At 44.8% G+C, this 22,039-nt stretch overlaps 1 protein-coding gene across 4 annotated transcripts; it reads right to left on the bottom strand.

Annotated features, from left to right (window-relative positions):
* Positions 1-1,345: 1,345 nt before the first annotated feature.
* LOC109871757 (SUN domain-containing ossification factor) lies at positions 1,346-18,188 on the bottom strand. Of its 4 annotated transcripts, none has more exons than XM_031806739.1 (22): positions 17,723-18,188; positions 12,710-12,824; positions 12,386-12,562; positions 11,710-12,053; positions 11,404-11,545; positions 11,113-11,230; positions 10,906-11,030; positions 10,748-10,815; positions 10,377-10,484; positions 9,783-9,888; positions 9,154-9,174; positions 8,637-8,692; positions 6,229-6,323; positions 5,866-5,931; positions 5,534-5,678; positions 3,881-5,269; positions 3,612-3,699; positions 3,270-3,374; positions 2,852-3,012; positions 2,561-2,652; positions 2,321-2,376; positions 1,346-2,158 (listed from the first exon to the last, which is right to left on the bottom strand). In XM_031806739.1, exons 1-22 carry the CDS (start codon positions 17,785-17,787, stop codon positions 1,727-1,729), a joined length of 4,074 nt encoding a protein of 1,357 aa, XP_031662599.1. In that variant the 5' UTR covers positions 17,788-18,188; the 3' UTR covers positions 1,346-1,726. The 4 variants fall into 4 exon arrangements, with proteins under 4 accessions (XP_031662599.1, XP_031662600.1, XP_031662601.1 ...); XM_031806740.1 differs by having other exon boundaries at positions 11,710-12,032; XM_031806741.1 differs by lacking the exon at positions 9,154-9,174.
* Positions 18,189-22,039: the final 3,851 nt, after the last annotated feature.

The raw sequence follows: 22,039 nt of genomic DNA, 5'->3' as shown, positions 1-22,039 counted from the left end.
AATTTTACTGTTTTCTACGTTGTAGAATAATAGTGAAGACATCAAAACTATGAAATAACACATATGGAATCATGTAGTAACAAAAAAAGTGTTAAACAAATCAAATATCTTACATTTTAGATTCTTCAAAGTAGCCACCCTTTGCCTTGATGACAGCGTTGCAGTCTTGGCATTCTCTCAGCCAGATTCATGAGGTAGTCACCTGGAATGCTTTTCCAACAGTCTTGAAGAAGTTGCCACATATGTTGAGCACTCGTTGGCTGCTTTTCCTTCATTCTGCGGTTCAACTCATCTCAAACAATCTCAACTGGGTGATTGTAGAGACCAGGTCATCTGATGCAGCGCTCCATCACTCTTCTTCTTGATCAAATAGCCCTTCACAGCCTGGAGGTATGTTTTGGGTCATTGTCCTGTTGAAAAACATATGATAGTCCCACTAAGCGCAAACCAGATAGGATGGCGTATTAATGCAGAATGCTGTGGTAGCCATGCTGGTTAAGTGTGCCTTGAATTCTAAATAAATCACATTTCTTGACATTTTCCGTATTGACTGACCTTCATGTCTTAAAGTAATGGACTGTCGTGTCTATTTGCTTATTTGAGCTGTTCCTGCTGTAATATGGACTTGGTCTTTTACCAAATAGGGCTATCTTCTGTATACCACCCCTACCTTGTCACAACACAACTGATTGGCTCAAACGTATTAAGGAAAGAAATTCAACAAATTAACAGCACACCTGTTAATTGAAATGCATTCCAGGTGACTACGTCATGAAGCTGGTTGAGAAAATGCCAAGAGTGTGCAAAGCTGTCATCAAGGCAAAGGGTGGCCATTTTGAAGAATCTCAAATATAAAATATATTTTGATTACTACATGCTTCCATATGTGTTATTTCATAGTTTTGATGTCTTCACCATTATTCTACAATATAGAAAACAGTAGAAATATAGGAAAAACCCTTGAAAAGGTAGGTGTCCAAACTTTTGACTGGTACTGCATCTGTGACCAATAGATGCATATCTGTATATCCAGTCATGTGAAATCCATTAGAGCCTAATGAATTGATTTAAATTGACTGATTTACTCACATGAATTGTAACTCAGAAATCTTTGTGGCATGCTGCGTTGACATTTTTGTTCAGTGTAGGCGGTCTTGCATCCCTGTGTACTGTAAAAGCAGCAGCTGGGCTGGTAAAAGCATAACAGTTGTAAAAAGGTTTCAACTTCAGAGAATGAGAATCGATCTGGATACAGTACAGGAAGACACTACTGTTTCTATGAACGATGTGTCTAGCCCGGCCACTCCTCAGTAAAAGCATCTTCAAAACTATATATATATATATATTTTTTAAATATTCCTTTAGCCCATCATTGACATTGGCTATTATTTGCAGGTTTGATTGTTACATAGCGCAGCTGTAGGGTTGAAAGTATTTACAACAACGAAAAACAACATTTTGAAGGACAGATGGAAAATATATTTTTTTTCCCATTGGTCAAAGCAAGAAAGAAACATCAGAGCCTGACAAAGGTTCAACAGAGAACATGGACAGAACATAACATACTGGTTGGGAGGTGGACGAATAGGGATCGTCTTATTCCTGACCTAAAGCTTCCTGTGTATAAAAGGATGACAACGTCCCTCCTTTCAGGGGGTGACTGTTCCAGAGTCTGTTTTCAGGAGGAGCAGACACGAGGAGAGTTTAGTCTAGGTCCGACAGGACCTCAGAGCGCAGTCACTCCCAACATCCCTGCAGACAGCTCCTTCCCTCCCCCCATGAGGTCCTGCAGGGTGGGGGTTAAGGGTGTTGCATCTCTCTGCGGGGCCTGCAGGAGATCCTCCACCACCACGCACCCAGGCTTGGAGCGATGCCGCTTGAACGCCCGCTTCTCTGCCCTGCTCCTGGGCAGGCCGTCACAGAGGCGAGTGCAGGAGGTGGCGGCAAGGCCGCATAAGGAGGGCTCGTCCGACTGGGAGGAGCTCTCTGAACTGCCCCCGGAAGGGGGGTCCATGAAGGCGTGGTGGCTGAGACGCCCCATGCGGGGTGTAGGGTCTGTGGTGCCACTGTTACATACAGGTGCTCCGTGAGCAAGCAGAGGAGCGCAGAGTGCAGTGCATTTCAAGGTTTCCACGGTCTTCATCTTACTCCGTTTCTTCTGCAGAGGGAGAAGGGTTGGGGACAGAGGGTGGAAAGGTTGAGGAGCGGGAGATTTGACTTGTCGAGGTTGGCGATGAGACATCATGTTCGTAAGACAGTTATACTCTGAGAGTATGAGAGAGAGACGTTCCTTGAGATAGGGACACTATTCCATCCATACCTTTTTATTAGCTGGTAGAAAACTCAATGGTTCAACAGTGTGCGGTGACTCTGGACCTGCGAGCACAAGGAGGAAACCAAGTAAATAACTTTTTTTACTATTGAAACAATATTAATCAATCAGCAAAACAAAAACTATCATAAATATAAAATGACAAAGTCAAGATATATTTATATTCACCAGCAACAAAGAAATCACAAGGGAGAACACTACACACAACATAGTCATAGGTAAACTTGCCTTCAGTGGTGGGTACCTGGAAGGAGCCCGAGTGCAGGAGAGGATATGACATTCCTCTCTTCAAGCTCATGTCTTCATATTCCCAGAAACGCCTGAGAGGAACAGATGTGTTAGTTTGATTAGGACAAGACTTAAACACAGTATCCTGATGACACAATGTGCGGGCGAATGTGTGGTGTCCCTTGGATGGGACAACTCCAGTTCAAGAGTACCTTTATTAGGACTTCATAACACATTCGTAAGCAGTACATAAGCACAAACAATGGTGTGTGTCCCCCCTAGTGTAGATACCTCTCTGGGCAGCAGTAGCTGTAGCTCTTGGGTATAGGAGGCGCGGGGTCTGTGGAGGGAGGATCAATGGCAGACATGCGACTGTGCTGGACACACAGCAGCAACCCCAGGAACAAACACAACACCAGACACAGCAGGAGGTAACTCTGCCTTTCAGACACCTACAACATAGGCAGAGCAAAACTAACATAGTGCAGCCATGTGGTGTGGGTTGGTAAAGACTTTAAAGAAATATAGAATTCATTTGAATACTGCTGCGTTCCAGGTTTGGGATCCATTCCATGTCAATTCAGGAGGCCAAACTTCCTTGTTCAAAAGCAATGAAGAATAGGACTTGTTTAATTACCAAATTGACTGACTTGAAATTGACCCCAACCCTGCTGTATTCAATAGGCTAGGTTAGGTATGCAGTATCTACCTGGCTCTGCAGCTGACTGACTCCGACAGACAGGTTGAGAACCAGCTGTGTGATGTCTTCCAGCTGGCCCTGCAACGACTGGATGGACTCAGTCTGTCTCTGGTCCTATAGGGATCCAGGAAACTAATGAGTTGGGCCAATCACAAACACTCTCACAAGCCACATTCCCATACATTGCCAATCACAGCTTGATTTTTGATTGATTAACATCCAACCAGAGCCTTTCATGCGACATTGTCATTATTCAAAAGGCCAAAACGGTGCGAGATTCCATCTTAAGATGGGCTGCGTAGTATGTAACACTCTATACAAACACATTGAAGGTGGCCCTCCACTACGCACCTGCTCCTCTGCGATCCTGGATGTGTTCTGCAGTTTGATGATGGTTTTGTTGAAAGCCCTCTGCATCTCTTCCATCTGCCTTCGGTACCTTCAATACAATGACAAAACATCACCATCTAAACCTTCAACGGACTGACTGTGTTCAAATGGAATTGAAAGCACTGGTCATTTCAACAGCGTTTCACTGTTTGACATTGGACATTTTAACAAAGGCTGACTGGATGATGCACAATGCTTAGTACGAGCCATCAACCTCAGAGGGCCCATACCTCTGACTGAGCTGCTCCAGGTAGCGTCCGCTCAGCGACATGTTCATCTCCAGGGCCTTGATGCGGTTGTTGAGCCTCATGAACACAGATTCCTTCTGGCTGGTGGAGCCGTGCATCGGGTTCCCGTTCGCCTGTTCCGTGGGTTTGTGGAGCTCTGCGTAGAAGTCTGAGGGGGAGGGTGGGGGAAGCAGCTGCTGACCGTTGCCATTGGGCGACGAGGTGAAGAGGATGTCCTCCACAAGCTCCGCTTCCCCCTTGGTTTCTGTTGCGACAGCCTGGCCACGCGAGGGGGGTTCTGTATTAACCACGACGGGGACAGAGCGGGACTCCCCAGGAGTAGTGTTGCCACTGCCAGCAGCACTCTCTGGTTCAGCTGTGGGGGCGGGAGGCTGCTGCTGCTGCTCTGTGGGGGTGGAGACAGGGGGGAGGGGATCGGGCACATGTGGGGTGTGGATGACCGGGATGTCTTGTTTGGCAGGCTGGACGTCCGGACAGGGCCTCTCTACAGGGGCTCTCCAACTCTGCTCTAGTGGGCCACTGGGGCTGGAGGAGGTGGTGGTGACGACAGTGGGAAAAGGCCGTCTGTTCTCCTCCTGCTGCACCTCCCGGTTCTTCTCTGCCCCAGTGGCGGGCTGCTTCTGCCCGGGCAGGTCTTTCGAGGAGGCCTGGTGGGAAGGCTCCATGGTAGGGGTGGGCCTAGTGGCAGAGCTGGCAATGTCGGTGGAGCTGGGCCTGGACAGGATGGAGGTCTGGCTGGGCTCCAGGTGGGGCAGCTCAGTGCTGGGCTCTCTCTCTCCCACTGCCTCCGTCTCAACCCATGGAAGGTGTGGTGGGGCTTGAGTGGGACTTGCTGCCCTCTCCCCGAGGGCAGAGCTGGCTTCTCTCTCCTGAGGCTGTTCCCCCAGAGTGTGGGGCTGCTGTGGGGTCTGAGTGGCCGTGGGGGAGATGGTGAGATGCTGTGACGGGGTGATGCTGGTTCCTAGGACTGGGGGTGCCTCTGGCTCCCTCTCCTGGCTGGTGCAGTTCCTTTGAACGTAACACTGATGGAGGAGGTACTCCTGGAAGGAGGCTGAGCAGGAGCAAGGATAGGAGGAAGACGGGCCACAGTAGTCAAGGCTTTCTTGCTGTCGGAGGCCAGGGCAATGGTGCACATCTCTGTCCCTCCCTTCCTCTTCCTTCTCCTCCTCTTCCTCCTCCAGCATGGTAACTATGGACTGGACCTCCCCCTCCTCTATAGGAGTCACAACCGGCTCCTCCACAGTTAGATTCTTTAGTTTGGGTTCCTCTGTGACAGGGGGTTCTGGAGTAGGGGGCTCTGGTGTGTGATCCTCTGTGGTAGTGACAGGGTGTTCTGGTACCTCAGACTGTTCAACGCCTACAGTGTCAGGCCTGGGACAGAGAGACGGGGACATAAGCTACTACAGCGGCAAAACAACATTATCATGCACATCCAAGCACAGTACATGCTAGGCAGAAAGATGCAAGACTCGAAGGAGTCTTACTAATGACAGAGTTGCCTCTAATTTATCCTGGTAAATGTCATTGCTTAAAAAATTTTATAAAAGTTTTAAAATGACAAGATGTGTGAGATAATTGTACGTGTAGATACAGTAAAAGACTAGGTGAAGAAGTGATTGGTTGGCTGGTACTTACACAGGGCTGACGGCGGAGGTGGTGTCGGGGTCAGATGAAGATTCACTGGCAGTCATGTTCACTGCCTGGCCTGAGAAGTTCCCTTCCCCTGGTCCTCCTCCCAGCACGTTGACTTTAATGTTGTTCACCATGTTCAGAATGACATCTGGAACAACAGGACAGTGAATACTTATCCCAGTCACTGAATCCATCTCCACATTGGCATCGCCAAAGGAGAGCGACTCAAGTATGACACATCACATTCTTTCAATATTGATGTGCAGTTTGATACCACATTTGTGCGACTGGTGTAACAGGATATTTAGCTGGCTGTACGGTGTCGGTAAACTCACCCTTGGCTGATCCTATGAGGTCATTAGACGCCTCGTCCTCTACAGGGACATATCCAGGAGGATAATCTGAGGGTCACACAGCAGAGCGATAACACTACACTTACCAACATCAGTCATCCAAACAGTTCAAAAGGTGAGCGGTAACATGTACGAATAAAACCTGCAGTAGAGTCGCTTCGGGACTTCAGACGTTCACATTATATTACACCAGGTTCTCCTCATGAAAGTGAAACTGTTATTTTGTACATGTAACATATAAATGACCATTGGTCAATGTGTCATATCTTATCTAGCATTCACTGTCACAGTGATTGTGATTGACAGGTATTCAAGCTACTGTAGAAGAGGAGGCTCTCCTCTCACCGAGGTGGTCATCCTGGTCGCCATCCTGGTCTTCTGGTCTGTCCAGGGGGTCAGCGATCTCCTCGTACTCCTCCACCATACTCGTTCCAAACACCCTTCAACAGAGCGGAGAGAAACCGCTCTAAGCCATCTCACATAGTTGTGTTTTTGAATGAGATTGAGGATTGCCAAAGAATGGCCTACATTGACTGGTGGCCATATTGGTGAAGAGCTGTTACACTCTCGAGGAGCCACTAGAGGGAAGACAGAGCGACGCCAGTAGCCCAGTAACAACACACCAAGTAGGTTGAATAATAGTTAAGGTTATTTTAAGAATCCTAAAGGAAAAGGTTTCAAACCAAAAAGGTTTTCAAGTCTTGCAGGGTAGCTACCATCCAACTGGGACTTGGAAATACTACAAATCCCACAGTACTTACTATGACTGTGATATGTGCTTGTCTCACCTAGCTACTTTAAGATGAATGCACTAAGTCATTCTGAATAAAATGTAAATGTAGTCATTATCAAGGGTGTATGCGTGGTTGAGTCTTTGGTCCCTTACAATAATGACCCCCTATGCTCCCTAGTGATTGGATTTGGTACATTATTTTCCAGTTTCCTTTAAAAAAAATGTTTTATTTCAACTCAGCAAAAAAATAAATGTCCTCTCACTGCCAACTGTGTTCATTTTCAGCAAACTTAACGTGTGTAAATGTTTGTATGAACATAAGATTCAACAACTGAGACATGAACTAAACAAGTTCCACATGTGACTAACAGAAATGAAATAATGTGTCCCTGAACAAAGGGAGGGTCAAAATCAAAAGTAACAGTCAGTATCTGGTGTGGCCACCAGCTGCATTAAGTACTGCAGTGCATCTCCTCCTGATGGACTGCATCAGATTTGCCAGTTCTTGCTGTGAGATGTTACCCTACTCTTCCACACCAAGGCACCTACAAGTTCCCGGACATTTCTGGGGGGAATTGCCCTAGCCCTCACCCTCCGATCCAACAGGTCCCAGACGTGCTCAATGGGATTGAGATCCGGGCTCTTCGCTGGCCATGGCAGAACACTGACATTTGTTTTCTAGTCTTGCAGGAAATCACGCACAGAATGAGCAGTATGGCTGGTGGCATTGTCATGCTGGAGGGTCATGTCCACCTCCAAATCGATCCCGCTCCAGAATACAGGCCTCAGTGTAACGCTCATTCCTTTGACGATAAACGCGAATCCGACCATCACCCCTGGTGAGACAAAACTGCGACTTGTCAGTGAAGAGCACTTTTTGCCAGACCTGTCTGGTCCAGCAATGGTGGCTTTGTGCCAATAGGCAACATTGTTGTCAGTGATGTCTGGTGAGGACCTGCCTTACAACAGGCCTACAAGCCCTCAGTCCAGCCTCTCTCAGCCTATTGCGGACAGTCTGAGCACTGATGGAGGGATTGTGCCTTCCTGGTGTAACTCGGGCAGTTGTTGTTGCCATCCTGTACCTGTCCCGCAGGTGTGATGTTCGGATGTACCGATCCTGTGCAGGTGTTGTTACACATGGTCTGCCACTGCAAGGACAATCAGCTGTCCGTCCTGTCTCCCTGTAGCGCTGTCTTAGGCGTCTCACAGTACGGACATTGCAATTTATTGCACTGGCCACATCTGCAGTCCTCATGCCTCCTTGCAGCATGCCTAAGGCACGTTCACGCAGATGAGCAGGGACCCTGGACATCTTTCTTTTGGTGTTTTTCAGAGTCAGTAGAAAGGCCTCTTTAGTGTCCTAAGTTTTCATAACTGTGACCTTAATTGCCTACCGTCTGTAAGCAGGTGCATGTTCATTAATTGTTTAAGCATGGGAAACAGTGTTTAAAACCCTTTACAATGAAGATCTGTGAAGTTATTTGGATTTTTACTAATTATCTTTGAAAGACAGGGTCCTGAAAAAGGGACGTTTCTTTTTTTGCTGAGTTTATATATTTTTTACAACCATTCATGCCTCTATAGGAGAAAAACTATGTCGGTGATTGGTTGGCTGTACTTTTTTGAAGAGATAATGTTCTGCAATCTCTGACGGCCAGAGCTGCCCCCCAGTGCCCCTGACAAAAGGCAGCTTATTTCTATGGTGTTGGAGAGAGCTAAGTTCAACAGCACTAGAAGAGCAGTCCCAGATGCAAAAGTCCCCTCGGCTCAGCCTTACCAACTGGTTTAGGAGGGGTGACTAGGGGCACATTTTTACCACTCCTACTCTATTACTTAAACCCCCCCACCCAACACTATCTTCAGCTTGATGGTATCCATTGGCAAACATTACTGTACAATACCTGTGGATTCAGTAAATATATGCTTTTTACAGCTAGCTATATGTTATTTTTATATTATCTGAGATTTTCCCAATTACCTTTTAAAATGTTCCATTAATTCAGTGTTTTCTATTCATTACCTTACGAGACTGAGAGGGCAGAAGTGTTCAGATCCATGGTGAGAGACCAGCTCCACCTGCGATGAAACAAAGACATCATTTATATCCAGGAAACAGGCATCGGCGCATGGTGGGATTTGGCCGGTGGTCAAATTCTCATTGAAATCGTGGGACAAATAGTCAAATTCCACAGGTAAGTTGTTAACGTTGATGCTTTCTGGGTGACAGACAAGCTTTCGCACTTTGAAGCTGTGATCAAACATCCTTGCCCTAAAGGATGGGCTTCTCTACAGTAAAAATTATATGGAATTCTCATGAGTGACATGACTAGATGAATGATAATTACAAATATATTTTGATTGGCTTGGTCCAGATTGTATAGATTCTGTGCTACCTGGCCTGCAGTAAGCTAGGGCTGATCAGTTCGCAAGCTTCTCCTATTGTTAGCATTGTGACTAACACCAAAGCCCTTCCATTCCCTCCACTATCTACATGCTCCTCCACAGACCGATCACCTCTATGTGAGAAATGGGCTAACCTTTATGTACTTGGTGAACATCTGAAGCAGGAGAAACAAGAGAAGAGAAACAAATAATTACAGGAAGAAACATGCAGACATGCATTTAAAACAGGACCGAGTGTATGAATGCTGGTTCCTGCTCCAGTCCCCGGAGAAGAGGTACAGAAGCATCAGATTAAATACGAGAAAAACAGCGAGGTTTATACAAATCTCCGCTGTTGAAAATGAACTGTTAGTCTAAAAGAAATGTGAGATCATTTCTAGATGCTTTTTATAGTGGAGATCAAGTTTATAAATTGCCTGGCTGGGCTGATGAGACAGTGGGACAGATTAAAAATGAATTTCAGCGTCATAGATTTGGCCGGTGGTAACTTGTGGAATAGACACCGGGCTGGAATGCGGTTTTAACCAATCAGCATTCAGGATTAGACCCACCCGTTGTATAATTGTAAACTATTACTCTAGAATGAGAGGACCAGCATACATACACAGGCCTGCAGGATTTGAGTAAAGTGGGGGATACTCTAGTATTGATTATCTTTTCTTTTAATTTAAATAAGAAGTCCCATTCAGAGTACCTCTTTCCCACCAAAAAACTGAAAGAGTAGAGTGGGAGTAGAGAAGGAACACGAGGACGCCATACACACCTTGACATATTTGGTATACAGATGCTCATCCAGAGGGAAACTCTGAACAGTGCGCTCGTCCCGAGCATGAAAAGTTCCCCGCTTCACCCACTTGTTGGTTGGGTACCTGACGGAGCATCATCCAACATAATTCAACCTACTGATCTATCCTTAGTGCAGTAGTAGTGACTGTTTCTGTTTGTAGCATTTATGATGTTCAGTATCAAATGACAGATTAAAAGATATGAGAACGAGACATTCCCATTGAGGTCGTGTTCATTAGGCACCAAAAAGAAGAAAACTGACTAATACAGAGAGAAAAAAAAACAGCACTTATTTTTGTTTCAGTTTCTAAACGGTATAAAAATGTAATTGTTTTGTTGTTGAAACTGAGAAACGGAGGAGAGGAGCCTCCGGTAGCGTGATATTTTTTTTTATGGCGGAACATATTCTGCTGTTCTATCACGCGTGCAATGATGTCCAAGGGGGGGGGGGGGGGGCTAAAAAACAGGGTTCGTTATTTGCAGTAACTTCTTTGTTGTAATATCCCGAACGGACATGGCAGTTTCACCAATTTAAGGACACCAGCTTTAATGAACATGACCCAGGTCAAACCTGTCACTGATGGAGACCAGGAAGTCTTTGGGTGTGGAAGAGAAGAGCTCAAAGTTAGCGATGTCCAACTGCTTCACCTGGATGGGATCACACAGCTCGATGATGAACCTGAAGAAGAAAGAAAGAAAAAAAGAAAAAGAAAGAAAAGGAGAGAGAGAAAAGAGAAAGAATGAGAGAAAGAAAGAGGATGTTGAAGGATGAGGATACAGTAGGTGGTGAGTAGAGTAGTGGATGTTGTTCTACCTGTGGTTATAAAGGGGAAAAGCAACAGGGAGGTTTTACAGGAAGTATAAGGATAAGGACAGAAGACATTTTTGAGCGACAGAAACACATGAACTCTTACAGGGATCTAGACACACACACACACTCACCAGATCTTGTTGCTGCAGGGATTTAACATGTAATGATCCATGCTCTCCATTAATATGGCCGAAGTGCTCTGAGAAACAAAGATCCTTCCATCAAAATCTGCAAAGCTAAACATCTCTATTTTAGATAGGTTTGGAGGGTGACAGTTTGAAATAGATACCTTAGCCTCTGGGTTAGAACCCAGGATCTTTGCCCCACACTCCACCGATGCATAGTTGTTGAAGTTCTTTTGCACCTTCTTTACAGCGTGGGAGCCGCTGTTGGTGGAGGTATGAGTGGCCTGAGCTATGAAGAGAGATAGACTTTTTAATCAAAACCAGTAATTGATTGAGTGACTGAGAAGGGCCAAGAACACCATCTATCTTACTCTTCTCTGTCTCCACCTCCATCATTTTCTTCTTCCACTCGTCAAAGGTGGGGTTGTCCTCCGGGTCCTTGGTTGCCACGCTGGGAACGGTCTCTGTGGCGATGTGTGAGTTCAAGCCCTAAGAGGAGCAGTCAACAGACAAGCATCAGAGCTGGGTCAAATACATACTGTCTGTGTGTCACAAATACTTTCCTTTGAGGTCGGGATTATTAAGCTTGGAGGTTGTTACTTTTGGGACTATCAGCATCAGAAAACGTTATGGCCATGCTACAAATGTTGGTGTTTCTCTACCTGTTCTTTGAGCATGTGGGAGGCGTTGGCCCCCTGAGCCAGCCCCACTAAGGCCTGACCTGCCTGGGCCGGAGGGGGGTCTATGTCAGTCTTGGTGCCCTTTCCCAGGGCATTGGATGTGTTCTCCAGGACAACGGGAAGACTAAATAGGGGGACAATAGAAAGAGAGCCTACATTCAAAAAATGGGTACGAACCTGAGCACCACTTGACTGTCTTAACCTGCTGATTTAAGCCTAGCCATTAGCTCTCTGGGTTCAGTCCTGAGGTAAGGCTACTCACCCCGGGAGCACCTCCGTTACACTGACCTGGTGAGGGTGCCGTCAAAGGGGTTGGTTTCTCCAGCTTCACAGTCGGCTATGGCCAGATCAGCGTCGCTGGATTCTGACAAAGGGACATCAGACACAATTTCCTCTGGTACACTAGAGGATGAGCTAGGGGTGCTGGAGGGGTCTTCGGGGATGGGGTTGAGGGCAGTGGCAGATGGTGGAGGGGAAAGGTCAGAGGCGGGGGTTGGCTTCTGCTCTTGGGTGACAACAGCCTCTGGAGGTGGCTGCTCAGCCTCTGGCCGGGCCTCTGGCCGTGCTGTCTCTTGCTCCTTCTCTGCTACAGAATCCTCCAGGTCCAACGTCTGGGAAACATCATCACGGCACTAAAACACCGAACTTAGTATTGATGGCCCACGACAACCACCCACCTGCCTGAGCCGTACGTGATGTATAACCTTTTACGCTAAAAAGATTTCAGGAACAATCAAAATGTCTGATCAATAGGTCTGACGGACAGCATCCAAGTCTCAATCTGCACTTACACTAAAGAGAGAGAGAGAGAGAGACACGTCTGCTTTCACATCTAGTAAGCAAGCCAGGGTGGAGTAGTTTTTCAGGCCTAGTCGTTAGGATTCATCATTGCAGTACCTTGTGGACCCCAGGAGCAGTAGGTTGTAACAGCTATGTGGGGGATCTAAATAAACCAAACAAATACCTTGACATGCTCATTGTCGTCCACCTCTGTGCCTGGAGTCTCCGCCGCCTCCTCCTCATCCTCCTCCTCTAGGCCCTGCTGCTGTGTATCCACCTCCTCTCCCTCTGGCAGCGCCTCCTCTTCAGATAGGTACTGGACATACTGTGACCCCCAGCCCTCCTCTACCTGAACAACACCCTGACAGATGGGACAGGAAGGAAACATTTGTTGCTGTTTTATCCAACATTAAAAGAAACCTGTGTCAACAGGAAAGTTGGTTATATTAGGTATGTAGAAAGAGAATGAAAACATCTCATGGTCCAACAGGTGGGGCAGGTTATGTACCCTGTGATGGGACTTGTCGCCTGGGTCTTCCTCTCCACTGCTGTCCTGAGCAGGTGCAGGCATGCTCCGAGCCTCTGGGGGCTGCTCTGTGCAGCCAACATACTGAGTGGGGTGCCTGGGGAAACACAGGAGAAGACATCAGTGTTATTGTTATGGGCAAGGGGAGTTGAGTTCGAGTTAGAAGAGATGAGAGTAATGGGAAAAGTGGAATTGGAATTTCAGTTTACTCCCTGAAACGGCTTCATTTAGATTAAATTGACCCCGAATCCTGTTAAGATGTGGCAATATCCTGTAACCTAGAGTCACTATGTTTACTATACCAACAAGGACAAGCCTTAATCAGAAGGAAAACAACTTGATTTCAAAAGAATCCATGAATGAGTCATGGGCAATCAGAGGGGGCTACTACCCAGCAGTCAGAGCTGAGAGAGGTGATATTGGGAGCGACCAGGTGGCTGACACTGCGAGAGAGACACATTTTATCTTATCACTGTGGGGGGCTGGCCAAGCTGGAGGTCAAAGTCAAAACCTAAAACCATGTGGCTGCACAGAGAAAATGACAACTGCATGCTGTCTGTTGACAGTCTGACGGTGTGACAGGGAAACGGACAAGTCAATGTCACAGCTGTCCTGTTCATCCTGGCATGGGACAACAGAGATCACCAGTCAGTCATAACAAGGCTTTAAATAGTTCCACTAACAACAATGTCACATTTCTACTGGGGACACAGGTCATTGTCTTAAGCTCCAGTGTCAAAATACTTCAACACAAACTTGGCCTTGTCAACAGAAAGTCTATTGTCTAGTAGTGAGGTGAATAGAGTAAGTTACCTACCTCTGCTTGGCCACTGGAGTCTGGTAAGACACAAATACTGTAAGCTGTACAGTGTTTGTTTACCTTTTAATTCATAGCCAACAGTCTTAATATAACCCCTGAGAAGCCATGCTGATTTTAAGGCACTAGACAATGAATAATGTATCAGAGTGCGTGACCATTTTAACAACAGAATGGATCGTGGAAGGACATGTAAATCCGAGCATCTGCTGACCAACTGGCAAGTGTCTTAACTGACATTTTCAACCTCTCCCTGGCCGAGTCTGTAATACCTACGTGTTTCAAGCAGACCACCATAGTCCCTGTGCCCAAGAACACCAAGGTAACCTGCCTAAATAACTACCGACCCGTAGCACTCATGTCTGTAATCATTAACTGCTTTGAAAGGCTGGTCATGGCTCACATCAACACCATCATCCCAGAAACCCTAGACCCACTCCAATGTGCATACCACCCAAACAGATCCACAGATGACGCAATCTCTATTGCACTCCACACTGCCATTTCCCACCTGGACAAAAGGAATGCCTACGTGAGAATGCTGTTCCTTGACTACAGCTCAGCGTTCAACACCATAATGCTCTCAAAGCTCATCACTAAACTAAGCTGGGAATAAACACCTCCTGCTGCAACTGGATCCTGGACTTCCTGACGGGCCGCCCCCAGGTGGTAACAACACGTCTGCCACGCTGATCCTCAACACAGGGGCCCCTAAGGGGTGCATGCTTTGTCCCCTCCTGTACTCCCGGTTCACCCATGACCGTGTGGCCAAGCACGACTCCAACACCATCATTAAGTTTGCCGACCACACAACGGTGGTAGGCCTGATCACTGACAAAGATGAGACAGCCTATAAGGAGGTCAGAGACCTGGCAGTGTGGTGCCATGACAATAACCTCTCCCTCGACGTGATCAAGACAAAACGAGATGATTGTGGACTACAGGAAAAAGGAGGGCCGAGCACGCTCCCATTCCCATCGAAGGGGCTGTAGTGGAGTAGGTTGAGAGCTTCAAGTTCCTTGGTGTCCACATCACCAACAAACTATCATGGTCCAAACACACCAAAACAGTCATGAAGAGGGCATGACAATGCCTATTCCCCCTCAGGAGAATGAAAAGATTTGGCATGAGTCCTCAGATCCTCAAAATCCTGCACCATCGAGAGCACTGGTTGAGTCACCGCCTGGTATGGCAACTGCTCGGACTGCGACCGCAGGGCGCTACAGAGGGTAGTGCGTACAGCCCAGTACATCGCTGGGGCCAAGATTCCTGCCAAGTAAACAGTAGAAATATGATAAAAATATGAAATATTTTAGATGTTGTATTTCTTATTCAACAAAACTGTATGAATGAGGCTTGAAGTGACTTATGCTTTCTAAATATAGTATAAATCAAATTATAAAATGACTATAACTATAATATTTATATATTTGCATGTTCAGTGTTACAGAAAATGTGCACACTTTCTACAGGTCTCTTGATCAAAACGTCCGCGCCCATCACTGTGAACGTCTCACACAGCTCTAGCTTGGCTAACGGAACTCGTTAGGAACTTGCCTTTCATGTCTATGACAAACAGAAAGTGCTTTTTGTTGTTGTTGTTTAAAATCAATTCATTCATTATTTTTAGATCATTGGCTATAAATTGATCTCTGAACAGGGCTTGAAATGATATGTTGTGGCCACATCCTTTGGACAAGTAGGACTGAGCTCAAGTCATTTATCCCAAAACTAGAAAAAGGTCTACCACCACGGGCCAAAAAGGTGACTGAAAATTGTGTTGCATGATGCACGGAACCCCCTTCACAAAACAACACTCATTATCGTCACTGGTATTGACGACGGAAGACTGCTGGTCTCTGATCCCATGTATCACACAGTATATCCTGCCGTTGAGGTCTCGAAAAAGACACTTAACCCTCCATAACGTAAAATACCGCACTGACAGGCCACTGTATAAAACACGCGGTCCGTCAACCCTCCAGCTGGAGAGCAATTGGGTGTGGCAGGCTTTTGATCCAACCCTGCTCAAAACGCACCAGAGTCAGCGTATCAAGGTCCTGTTGAGCCGCTGATATTTTACAATGTGGTGTGTTCGAGCATGAATGGTAGCAAAAGCCTGCACACCCAGTAGCTCTCCTGGAGGACAGTTGGTCACCCTGCAACATTACAATCAAATATGTTTTATGTCTTTATAAAATAATTCCCTCATTCAGTGAACCAGGGATCAAATGGCTACGGTGGGAGAGGTAGCTAACTAAGATGTTTATCTATTTGTAAGGTTAAAATATGCAGTGTTCAGGGGAGATCTTGACAGCATAGGAGTTACGTGTCAATTAGGCTATTCGAAGATTATTATTATTATTAATTTTTTTACTTTGTCAGAATTACATGGCCAGTATTGAATAGCGGAGAATCCTAGCCAATTTTGAGCGCTTGAGAGACGGTTTTATAACCAGAGTATGCAGCATTGGTTTCAACTGTGCACCCGTATCAACTGTGCACCCGTATCAACTGTGCACCCGTATCAACTGTGGTTATGCACAAGTGCCGGTGGAAGGTTTTTAGGACATTGGACACAATAATGACATTAATACAAGCTAAAAGCTAAATAGTTAACTAGCAAGATAGCCTGCCAAACTACACTATCATTATTTTACTTACCTCTCTTCCCTCTGGCAAGGCCCACAGGCACACACAGGCGATGCGTAACCCATGACTTTTCCAGGATTTTCCTTGCTGACCAAAAATGATGCATTGATCTCAAAAACGCATCTCGCAACTGCATGATTGAAAGACCACTTGTGCCTGTCAATGCAGGCCTCCAATAATTATACCCTGACGCTCTCTGCAGAGATTGGGAGGACACTGATCCAATTCTGATCGGAGTAGCCTAACTGGTTTCATATTGTGATTTTTTTACTTGCCCCAGGCAAGCAGACAAGCGTTAATGTCAAGCCCTGTCTAAATGTACTACAGAGGCGAAACCACTCTCCCCTGCTGAGCTACAATGTAAGAATTCCAGGTATATGTGTTGTTAGTGGCTGTGAGGTAAGGTTAAGCCAGGAGTTGGACAGTCAGAAGACCGAATGAAATGGCAGGAGGGACATATCAGCTTCAAGTGGTGTCACATTTCACATCCTGCTTCACACAGGCAAAAGAGACAGCCCTGATTCTCACGGACACATGAGTATCTCACTCAATGCAAGCCATTTCAATCTATGTTCTCCACAAATCGATTTGTAAGCTAAAATGTCTGTCGGAACCGGCTTGTTGACCATGTAACGTACGTAGTGAACGACAGAGCAGCATTTCGTGTGAGACACCAGGCTAGGTTCTTTGACCTTTCCTCGAAAGGTCTTCAGGCTATTTAAATATCTGACTGAGTATGAATGTAGCATTGATGTGTAGTTAAAGTAAACTTGGTGCGTTCTTCTCCATAAGCACCTCTGGATGGACCGTGTCAACGGATTCACAGCCAGGGGTCAAGACCTAATCGCAGCGAGCCTGCTAGCTGACTGACTAACGTTAAGTGGGCTGTAATCCCCTCAAGAGCTGAAGAGTCAAATCCGGTCTTTCACAGAACAGAACACATGCCCTCAGGCTCAATACTGGCCGTGCAACAACCCAGCAAAGCAATGGCATACAATGCAGTGCCAGTTTTTTGACTTGATCTATTTTTTATTATTTTTTAAATCTATTTTTTAAATCTGTCCTATTCAGTATTTTATAGGGGTGTTGTTGATGTAACTAATGGTTCCATGTTTGTTGCAATGTTGATGGATGGTGAGGCAGGGTGAGGGCGGCATTTGATGGAACGTTGACATACCCTGAATTGGATAGCTAACTAGCTAATGACACTGAAAACAAAACAATAACACGGAAAAATGAACCGTTGAATTGAGCTAGTTAGGTATAGTAACTGGCAAACTGCATTTGACATCTCAGACGAGTCGACTAAACTAGCTACAGTAGCTAGCTACTGTATAGTATAGAGCTACGTTAACTTACCAGCGAGTGGCTAGCTACCACTAAACAAACTAGCTAGCAGCAAGCTAGTTAACGTTATGATTTTGTAGTTCATTATTTTAGCATCTCCTCGAACGACTTTTGAATAACGTTACTAAGTGATGCAAAATATCTTTCTTGGTGTGAAAGTACTGTAAGGCTTAACTTACCAACACGGTAAAAACACAAGTAGGCACACTGTCACAACTCGCCACAGTCTCTTTTTCATCATCATCCCGCAGGGACCAACATTCTCGCCGTTTACCTACAAACGTATCAATACTGTCGTTATTCAACAGTTGTATGTTTCAAGTCAACTTAGTAACGTTAGCTATCTAACTTCTGAATTGACCAGCTACTGATCCGACATCTAAAACTGCTAGCTAGCTAGTTTCCTAAAAGTGTACTGTACTGTTGGCTGTCAAATCCAGTGGTGGTGTGTACCCGCACCCGCCAACCTGCCCCAGCTGTCATCCGGTCCCCGGCTCTGTCCAATGAAAACGCAGTCAAATCAAAGACAGTACAGTATGAAGATAAGCAGAAACTGCTTCTCTAATAGAAATGTCCGATATAGCTTTTAGTCGATGTCATGGCGACGTTGGCTAGCTAAACTCATGAGCAGACACACGTCCAACGGTCATCTCGCGCCGAACTGCGCATGTGCAAGCCGTCACCTCAAAAGCAGCTGTCGATATCAAGTTGTTTTTGACGAAAATGAAAAACGTGTCAGTTTGTCACTTTCACGAGGTTGTAATAATAACACGTTCCACTACTTAATATATTGGCTCGAATCTAGGTCGTGCCTTTAGATTTCGAGAAAATTAACAACTAAGAAATTTTAGTAAGATGGCACAGACAGACATGGCATCTCTGCATCTAGCCCGCAACCGCAAGGCTCTCCAGAGGGTGGTGCAGTCTGCCCAATGCATCACCGGGGGCACGCTGCCTGCACTCCAGAACACCTACAGCACCCGATGACACAGGAAGGCCAAAAAGATAATCAAGGATATCCTTTAGAGGCTTCTTCCCTATATACATAGACATGGAATCACTGGCCACTTTAATAATGTTTACATACTGCTTTACTCATTTCATATGTATATACTGTATTCTATTCTACTGTATTTTAGTCAATGCCACTCCGACATTGCTTGTCCTAATATTTATATATTTCTTAAATTCCATTATTTAACTTTTAGATTGTGTGTATTGTTGAGAATTGTTAGATATTACTGCACTGTTGGCGCTAGGAGCACAAGCATTTCACTATAGCCGCAATAACATCTGCTAAATATGTGTGTGACTAATACAATTTGATTTGATTTTAATGTTTCACTTCTCTCATTGACATCTCTAACCCCAAACCCCGGACTGGTCTGCTTCAAAAGCGTTCCCGGAAGTCTCGCGATGTTGCGCTTCTGGGTTTAGAAACTCTGTGGTAAAGTTTAAAAGTTTTTGAGGTAGCTCTCAAATTCCCAACTATCACATAAATAAGTATAAAATATTAAATTCAATAAAAAAATATTTTGTTGTTGATTACCGGATATGTTAATGGACTTTTACAGTAAATTGGCAAATGACTCATTGATGAGTTGGAGTTTCAAAAACAAATTAGTTGGAGCTTTCAACTGAACCCCCCAAAAATGTCTGAGTTGCTTTCTTTTCTCTTCTCATTGTCTGTTATAAAATATCCCACTTAAGACAATAACCCAATTCTTGTGTGCATATTAATATAATAATGTAATTACAATGACGTAAGACCATAGTCTACTCTGTGTAGAACTGTACTTCAAGATCAGTGGCGATTTTAGCATGTAAATCTTGGTGGGATAACAAAAATAATATAATCTTAGATGAATGCCAGCAAAGCCACAATACTAAACAATACACTAATTGCACTATAACGGTGACAAACTGTGCCCACAACCTGTTAGGGCCTACATAAAGCTGTCCCAACAGCAGACCTTTCTTTTCAGCACCATGGAGTGAATCCTTACCCCTGCTATACCTGGTTATCAGCAGAGCCTTCTGGCAACGAAACAGTTAATTCAGCCTAATTTACTGCCATAAAAAAAACAGCTGATATGGCTGACTTGCTTTAACAAATGTGGTTTCCACTGACAATTGAGATGTACAAACTATGACATAAGGGGACGACGAGCGCATAGGACGGACGTAGTCAATATAACTTTGTTCAGCACTTTTGAAATGTACAGCAACATAATTCAGAATATGGGCTGTTCTTACAGTATTCTCTCTGCACACCAAGTCAGACCCGTAGGATAAATAAAGGGGATATAAGCAGACAATGAAAGCTCTTACAATATTCAATGATTGCTCTAAAAAAGGCTATAGGATACATGTGCACCACCATGTCAGAACAGCAGGCTAAATTATGAAGGGGAAAGTGACCAAATTATTAGGGTGAGGCAGATGGGCTACTAAAAGATTACTACACAACATACACTTAGTATTACTTTCTTAGCTACAGTTTACATATCTCCCTGGCATTTTCCATCATTTATACAAGACATTTTTGGACTCACCTTGTTGAGCTGTGCTCACTTGAACAGGAAGGTGGCGACTTGGAATTCCGAGTTGGATGACCATTCAAAATATTTTCCCAGTCAGAGCTAGTTTTATCTGAGTTCCCAGTTTTCTTTTGAACTCAATGAAGTCGGAGATTTCCCAGTTCCGAATTCCCAGTTGTTTTGAACATGGCAGAAGTCATGCTGGATGACAGCATGGCCAATGTATTCAATATTTTCTGGCCCATGGCGTTAACCCCATTTTCGTGATATCCAAGTGGTAGTTACGATCATGTCTCATCACTGCAACTCCCCTACGGACTCGGCGAAGGTCGAGAGCCAAACCACACTGCTTCTTGACACACTGCTCACTTAACCCGGAAGCCAGCCGCACCAGTGTGTCGGAGGAAACATTGTCGAACTGACGGCCGCAAGGTCAGCTTGCAATTGCCCGGGAACGCCACAAGGATACATGCTAGAGTGCAATGAGACAAGGACATCCCGGCCGGCCAAACCCTCCCCTAACCTGGATGATCCTGGGCCAATTGTGCACCACCTCATGGGTCTCCCGTTCACAGCCAGCTGTGAGACAGCCTGTGATCGAACCCGGGGCTACAGTGGCGCCTTAGCACTCATTGCTGAATTTGAGATTTCCAACTTGTTGTGTAATGGTTTATGTCCAATGGCCGATGAGCACCGATACGTTTGATCTATAATTTCTCTTCATATGACAAGGATTGCAAAGGATTTGCCAGTAGATTGCCGACTTGATGCATGATGAAGACCCCTTGTCTAGCTTGCTCAGTCCAATCAAAGCTATGGTAGATATAACGTGATTTGACGTAATTTTGCGGTGACAGTGTCCCCATGAGTGACAGAACACTGAGCTCATCAAGGCGCAACTAGAGAACATTACCAAACCCTACGTTTTGTAATTTCCGGTGGCTGCCCCACCACCACAGAGCTAGGCTGAAACACCTGCATTACTCAAGAAAGCAAACAAGCAAAAGTGATACAATGCAACCACTGATGTATATAAACCCTGGATTGCTATTCACGCTATGTGTTGGCCTGTTTGAGGCTTTGAAGCCACCAGTCAGCCATATTGGCAATGCACGGAAGGAGCAGTCCTCCATAGGAATTAATGGAATTCCACAGCATTTCAATATTTTTGTTGTAGTGGGGACAGTAACAATATATATTTAGCTAACATACTGTATAGTTTAGAAGTATGCATTAATGTATCTGTAATAGAATAAAAAGCAAAAACAAAATGTTTACATTAAATGCATTTCTATAGCTTCCAAAATATTTTTTTATAACGGTGAGGGAGTGCCAAGATGGAGGCGCAGAGGCTTCAAAACAGTGCCCCCTGTGAGTCATCTAGTGTATATATAAATCTTTGAATGTAACTCAGTTGGTGAGGTGTTAAGTGGCCCCATAATAAATTGAATAGTTTCGTTCCAAAATCCTTTATCAGAAATTGTTTATGTGTACCTTTGTGTGTGTTTAAAATATTACTGATCAGATTTTTTATCAATAGATTTTAGATGTGTATTCAAACAGGTTATGTTGCTAAATACTATATATTCATCCTTTAGCTGGAATGGAATGTTTGTATCCTGTATATTTCACTGTTATGTGGTTCTCATCTAGCTATCTTAAGATGAATACACTTATAGTAACTAAGTCGCTCTAGATAAGAGCATCTCTTAAATGACTAAACTATCAAATGTACATTTTTACATAGATCTCATATTACTGTATTGATTCATTTAAAAACTTTTTAAAATATTGATGTCACAAATGTATCATTTGTACACTTTATTTAAAAAAAATTAGTTATAACATTTGACTGTGAAACTTAGTATACTCGGACTGAGGCAGATATACAGTATAGCATTTTGCAACAAAACGTCTCTCCGAAATAAAACCATCAAGTAATCATTTTTCATACAT

Source organism: Oncorhynchus kisutch, linkage group LG27, assembly GCF_002021735.2.
Source record: "Oncorhynchus kisutch isolate 150728-3 linkage group LG27, Okis_V2, whole genome shotgun sequence".
Taxonomy (NCBI): Eukaryota; Metazoa; Chordata; class Actinopteri; order Salmoniformes; family Salmonidae; genus Oncorhynchus; species Oncorhynchus kisutch.
The sequence above is the reverse complement of the archived record's forward strand: the minus strand, read 5'-3'. Positions and strand labels throughout refer to the sequence as shown.